This window comes from Lucilia cuprina, chromosome 3, assembly GCF_022045245.1.
Source record: "Lucilia cuprina isolate Lc7/37 chromosome 3, ASM2204524v1, whole genome shotgun sequence".
In the NCBI taxonomy this organism is placed as follows: Eukaryota; Metazoa; Arthropoda; class Insecta; order Diptera; family Calliphoridae; genus Lucilia; species Lucilia cuprina.
Genome location: NC_060951.1, coordinates 22,901,867 through 22,909,291, shown reverse-complemented (window position 1 = coordinate 22,909,291; position 7,425 = coordinate 22,901,867). Strand labels below are relative to the sequence as shown.

At 30.4% G+C, this 7,425-nt stretch overlaps 1 protein-coding gene across 5 annotated transcripts in view; it reads left to right on the top strand.

Annotated features, from left to right (window-relative positions):
• The first annotated feature begins 263 nt into the window (after window positions 1–263).
• Window positions 264–7,425, top strand: part of LOC111677170 (transcription factor SPT20 homolog) — a 59,864-nt gene continuing 52,702 nt past the window's right edge. The window contains exons 1-2 of one of the 5 annotated variants that reach the window (XM_046947314.1): window positions 264–437; window positions 4,405–4,544. In XM_046947314.1, the coding sequence (XP_046803270.1) occupies window positions 4,539–4,544 (6 nt within the window). In that variant the 5' untranslated portion in view covers window positions 264–437; window positions 4,405–4,538. Of the gene's footprint in view, window positions 468–4,254; window positions 4,545–7,425 lie in introns of all 5 variants that reach the window. The other 4 variants (XM_046947310.1, XM_046947311.1, XM_046947312.1 and 1 more) reach the window with 4 other exon arrangements.

Here is a 7,425-nt window from a genome sequence, read left to right as displayed (position 1 = left end):
AGTAAACTGCCAAGTAACGGTAACATCAGAATGGAACGCCATAAGTACTCAAACATTCTAATAAGAAGTTTTGAAAAATTCTACGGTTTTAAAATCGACCATATATTCTAGTGTCCAAACCACAGTGCCAATCTACATGCAAGCGAAAAAAAATCATATACAACAAATATTAAATCATTCGAATACAGGTTGGTTTTGCTTGATGTTGTTGCAGATGGGAAACACAAAATATTTGGGGCCATATAAAACCAAACTTAAAAGCTGAACCATTTTCACTTTCGTCGGTAAACTGAAACAAAAAACAACTAACGCGTTTAAGTCACCATAAAAAAAATAAAACAAAAATAAAACTCTTTAAAAAACTACCAGTTAAAAAAATAACGAATCAAAGTCACAAACGTAATCCGGAATATACGAAAATCACGCAATTTTTATAAGTAAAACTGAAAAATTGAAAACTATTCGTGGTATTGCATTCAACACGGTTTCGTTTGCTGCAACACACACTAACAAAAAAAAAAAAAACAATGCAACATTCCAACAAAAATTATCACATTCAATTTGCAAAATTGTTAAAAAAACATAGAAGACAAACTGACGTTTGCAACTCAAATAAATGTCTTGCATTTGTTATGATTGTGTATGAGTGGGTGTATGTTTGTATAAGTTTTAGTGGTTGATTCCTTTGGTTCGCTTCCTGTCACACATTGTTGTTGTTTTTGTTAGCAGGGAAACACACATTTTGTAAAATTATTCTTAAGTGGCACACGTACGAGACCAATTGCAGTTTCCGTTTAGGACTGGAAACAAAAAAGCCAAGAATACTGAAGTGCATTTTAGTGCATACGTTTGCTTGTGTATTTTTCTTATCCTTGACTTGATATTCAAAACACACAAACAAGCATTCGTATATTTATCGCTGTCTTATGCTAAGTTAGTGAGTGCAAATTTTGTGGTTGTATACATTTCATTGACTACTGTTCACTTGTATTCGCTCAAACAATAACAATAAGCTACGAAGAAAATAAAAAAAGAACAGTTAGTTTATGCAAAATGCACCTGAACGAAATAAAACTGCGAGTATTTATCACAATCACACATACATATACACGAGTGCCGACCACTTCTTTTAAATTGTTTCTTTTTATACTCTACGCCACTATAGTGGGTATTATATATTTGTCATAATGTTTGCAAATTTTCGGTATCAAATTAATGCCCCTTAATCGTGTGTTATAGTTGATGATTTTATACTAGATCCCAATATAACTCGTCGACAGTAATGGGCGACCCTTTGTAGGGTAATATATACTTCATATATGCCTGTTAACAATTTTTTGCTTGAATGGATGATCGCGTGTCTTAAAAATGACAACAGAGACAACAGCAATTGTTAAGTATTTCTGGCGCTTAAAGTTTATTTGTTGTTTGTAAATATGAATTTGTATTTTCATTCTTATTTTTTGTTGTAGTATCTTTTAGTTTGTTTTTGTTGCACTTAAGTGCTTCCATTGTTGAGATTTTCTACAACAAGTACTTGAAGAAAAATAAAAATGACGCAAAATAAGTACTAAAGAGAAAAATAAACAAAAGCAGTAGCTTTTGAGCAAAAATCAATTTTAAAATAAAATTAAATCAAATGACAAAAAAAAATAACTAAATGACTGTTTTGGAAATTGACATAAATAAACAATAGTTATAAATATTAAGAAACAGAACTCAAAAAACGCAATCTAAAATGGAAAAAAGTTCATTAAACTTTTAGACAACTCTTAAATGAATTATACATTAAGCAGGCTCCAAAATTTTCAATATTTCTGCTGAAAATTGAAAAAATAGGAATGAAAATCCCAAAAATGGGATTTTTACATTTTTGCCCATAGGGTCCACATTTCTTTCAGGGCTGAGAAAATACTTTTGGAGTAAATAGAAAACATATTGAGGTTTCCAAAACTGCTTTCAGTTTTCTGATCTCAGCTTTGGGATTTTAGAACATGTCGCCCAAAGTTGAAGTTTTGATAAAAAACTTCATATTCGGAAGGACGCAGTGGCAACATTTTCAAAATAGGACAAGTTTTTTACGCCAAAGCGTTCTGCGTAAAGATACCTTTTAGAAAACTATAAAATTGTTATATGTTCTTAAAGATAATTTTATTTTATTAATAAAAGAGTTAAGACACACATGTATAAAAACTTAAGATATTTGTTGTTGAATAGAATTGTGGACATTTAAGTGAAATTTTGAAGGGGGCTTTTTATGTGGCTAGGGTCAAAGTATTATATAGTATTAGATCCAGCCTGAAGACGTGAGAAATCTCAGTATATCGTTAAGCTTAAACCTAGAAATGCATACTAATCATGCACTTAAAAACATCAAAGGGGATTAACATCAGGATTAATTAATTTTTAGATTAACTAATCTGATTGTTAATTGTCATTTGATTGCAAATTCAAAAACCTACTCTAAGAGTTTAATGAGAGAAGTGCCGCCCAACCAAGAACCAACTTTGCGATATATTTTGCTCGGTTGGTTACGCCTACATCACTAACTCCTGGAAGAAACCCTGACTTTAAAAACTCAAAATCCGTATGTGGGATAATATAGTTAGATGCTTTGTTTAAGATTAGAGTTCTGAAGGACTAGTTGTTAGATCACCTCTTATACCAATGTATTCTGATCTCTTTTTAAAGCTGATCTAGAACAAATTTGTTTATAGTTAAAGTCCACCATACAAGAGATCCTTAAATAAGGATAAAACGTACTATAACTTTATATATTTTATTAACTATGTTAAGACTTAATCATCATTTCATAACATACATCTAACGACATGACTCTGTGTTGAATTTTATGTTTCGGTGATATTTTGGAGTCAATTCTTTTACAGCGGGAATTTGAAGCTTGTAATCTTTTTCTTTGTTGTTACTAGTAGCAGTTCTGTCGTGTTTGGGTTTACTCCTAGGCCACTGTTTGTGGCCAAGTTATTGAGCAACACCAATGTCGAGGAACATTCCTGATACCACATCGTATTACCACATCGTCTGCGTGAGCTACTACGTTTATTCCTCTGTTGTCTAGATCAATAAGAATACGCTGCTTTGTGGTGTTACTCGTTCTTCTTGCTTGGACTTTACACAGTTACCAAGTCTTGCCATAACACAAATACAAACAAACCAGTTGCTAATATACTCATCAACATCTAGATTAGCAAAAGTTTGTTGAATTGCAGAAGTATTTACGTTATTAAACGCGCTTTGTCTACGAAGGCTCCCACTGTGATCATTCTCTAACTCTGAAAACCTTATATAGATCGTCTCTGTAGATAGTCCTTGAGCTGTCCAGTCGTTGAATAATATGTAAGTCATTGAGTTATTATAACGTTTTGAGCTGAATAGATGACAGATTAATTAGACGAAAAGTCTTTTGCATTCTAATGACTTCTCTGTTTCAAACACTGCAGGGTTTTTATATAACCTAAACATACATATGTATATATGTACATACATATGTATTTATCTACATATGTACATAAATTTGTAGGATTCCGTCTATATATAGTATATACTTTGAATGAATACATACATATGTATGTATTTATACCCTACAGCACTATAGTGGGGAGGGTATTATGCGTTTGTGCTGATGTTTGTAACACCAAAAAATATTGGTTCTAAACCCACCTTAAAGTATACCAATCGGCTCAGAATCAATTTTCTGAGTCGATGTAGTTATGTCCGTCTGTCTGTCCATGTAAACCTTGTGCGCACGCTACAGGTCGCAATTACAAGATTCTTGGTTCAATCTTTTTCTACTTTTTTAACATACTGACTGGTGTAGGGTATCATATAGTCGGCAATGTCCAACTATACATACTTGTTGTATTTATGTTTGTGTATTATTTGGTTATTTTGCTGTGTGTTGTGTAAAATAATAATTTAATATTATTTATTATGGATTTTCATGCTTTATTAGTTTCAATCAACATATAAAATGCAGATTTACATACATTTAATAATAATAATAACAACAACAACAAAAACAACAACGCCAATAATAATATTGTGTCGATTTTAAATTAATTTCGTTTGTAATTTTGTTGGTTTTTCTCTGTGTGAATATTTGAATGGATTTGTGCATGTGTGTGTGTGTTTTCATTTATTTTATTTCATTCATGTTATTATGCATAATTTTTTTTTTCTCCTGTTTAATATTTTTGTTTCGGTGTATTCATGTTTAATAAATACAAAACACAGTGAATTTATAGAATGAAAAAATAACAACAAAAACAAAATAATAATTAATTTTTAAATTTAATTGGATTTGTAACGTTGATTGGCCATTTTTATTTGGTTTGTTTTATTTTTGTGTGTGTGTGTGTGATTTTTTTCGATATTCGATAAAAGATATTACCGTGGTAACCCAAATATACTTTTAAACGAGATACAAAAGCAGCAGCAGCAGCAGCAGCAACAACAACAATATTGTTATCAGGAGCAGAGGCTGCAACCAGCAATAACGACAACAAATTCGGGTCACAATGCGGGTAAATATTAATAATATTATTTACTTTCAATTTTTATGTATTTTATCTTTTTGTTATTAACTGCAATTTTTACTCAAAATTTAACACTTAAATCGAAAGCAATTTAACCAGTTGTTGATATACATATGTATGACTAATGATAATATTTGGACCAGAAACAAATCTAATAGTTTTTAATTGATTTTCGTGAATTGTGAGCTAAGAATAGTAATATAAAAGCAATATATGTGTCAAACTATGTATAAATCGTTATTTTGTAATAATGTTTGTTTAAGTGCTTTTCTGAAGGAAACCTTGTATGGGAGCTATGACAGAATATAGACCGATATAGAATTCCATTCGTATGAAAGTTAAATATGTAAAAATTTGTACAGACATCAATATTTTGAAATAAGTTAATAACAAACAAGTAAGAAATTATAGTCAAGGCCCTACACCAGTTACAAAAAAAAAGTGATTAAGTCTTCATAGTAAAGCATTTAAGTTGAATTGTGTTCGCCTCAGTTATACATAAGCTATTTATTGTTGAATAAAATTGTGGACATTTTAAGTCACATTTTGAAGGGGGCTTTTTATAGGGGATAGGGTTAAATGAGGCCTTATAATTATAAAGTTCATGAGGGTCATCAAAGCAAAGCCAAATTTTATAGATTTTGAAGCTTTTTGTCAAGATACGAGTATATTATACATAAGTATGAACTAAAAAGACCTATCCGGTAGGTTCCGTTGTATGGGGGCTAGGTGAAATAATGAACCGATGTTTATATTTTCAATAGACTTTGTCTACGGTACAATAGAAGATCATATGTCAAATTTTATTGAATTATCTTTAAAATTGTAGTTCAGTTGTATGGGGACTAGGTGAAATAATGGACCGATCTTAACCATAATAGAAGATCAGGTGTAAAATTTTATTGAATTATCTTCAAAATTGCGGCATGTAGTTTGATTACAAGGTTTACAAGCCCTTTTCGGGGGTTCAGTTGTATGGGTGAAATAATGAACCGATCTTAACCATTTTCAATACGCTTCGTTCCTGGGACAATAGAAGATAATGTATCAAATTTCATTGAATTATCTTCAAGAGTACGACATGTAGTTTGATTACAAAGTTTACATAGACGGAAGGATGGACGGACATAGCTAAATCGACTCAGAATTTTAAAAGGACCAAGAATATATACATATTGGAGTTTGTTGGTATTGTTGGGTATATTTCTGAGTGTTACTCATGGATTGACAAACATATTTATTATCACTGACAAACGGATAAATTTTTATACCCCTCACCACTTTACTGGGGAGGTATATTGGGTTTGTGCTGATGTTTGTAATGCACAATAATATTGGTTTTATACCCACCTTAAAGTATATTAATCGGCTCGGAATCATTTTCTGAGTCGATTTAGCTATGTCCTTCCGTCTAATCCGAGTTTATTAAATTTATTACAAATTAAAATTCTAGTAAAATACAATCTAAATCTCTTCTTATATATTATCTCTAAATATTAATTTCAAATGATTAACTAAATGAAAAATAAAATTTATTTTCTTTAATATATAAATAAATATTACAAATTAAAAAAAGAACTTGTTTGGAAAAATAAACAAAATACTGATAGAGGAAATTTTATAATCCATATTAAGTGTCAATATCCTTCGAAAACATTTTAAGGATAACAAGAACACCAACGAATAAATACAAAAAAAAAAGAAAAACATGCACACATCCACATGTACAAGGATTTTTGGACATCAAAATGTATTTTCGCTTTTAAATGTAACTTAAATTGATAAATGGCATGTTTCAACATTTTATGACCCTAGCACATACACAAACACACATGAAAATAAAGAACGAAAAACTCGTGATACAGAAGAGTAGACTTACGATGGAAATAATATCTGTAACTCTCTGCTACAATAACAAAAAAAGGAAATAAAAACAAGTCAAAACCCCAAAAAAAAAAACACACCGAGAGGGTGCTCGTATAAGACTATAAACCAAAAATGGTTGTTAGCTGAGGCAGTGGTTCAATGGGTCACACATAATGGCAACAAAGTCAGTTAAAGTGAGAATAAAAATGAAACGAAAATGAACCAGAAAAAAATCATTGAAAAGATTGGCAGTTATTTTAACATTCCATTTCAAAAAATTCAAACAGACAGACAATCAGTCAGTCATTCAGTCAGACTAAAAGTCAGACAGACAAAACAAACGAAACATTTATATTTATATACAATGAAGAATGAATGAAATTGTACATGAAAACTATTGAGCAGAAAAAATTACACCACTATAAATAATACTGTTAAGAACCTACTTAAATTCCTATCAAAACTAAATTGTTACCCATTTATATTAATGTGTGTATGGGTATGTGTGTGTGTCTGAGTTTGTGAGGCTGACTGACTTTTTCTATGTTTCTCTTTCTGTGTGTAACGACGACCAAGTAAAGGAGACTTAGAAACAATGTTGCCAGATAAGAGGATTTGTTGAACAAATAAAGATCTTTTATTTCGAACGAGAATTGCTAGTTGCAAATAATATTATTTTTCAGAAAAATAGTTTTATTAAAAAGTTTAATTTAGAAAAAAATAAGAAGTTTCCAAAGACATTTTAAGCCGATTGGTTTTTTTTCAAATAATGTCTTAGGATGGGTCTTCAAGGATACTCTATTTAAATCTTCATCGAAATTTTGATTCTAGACCCACAAAATATATATATTCTGGGTTATTATTAAATTCTAAGACCATCTAGTCATGACCGATCACTAAATGATATAGGGAGTTTCAATTTTACACAAATAATACATTTAGGTAAGGTTTGTTTAGAATTAAAAAGAAAATAAATAATTTCCAAATATATATATATAATATA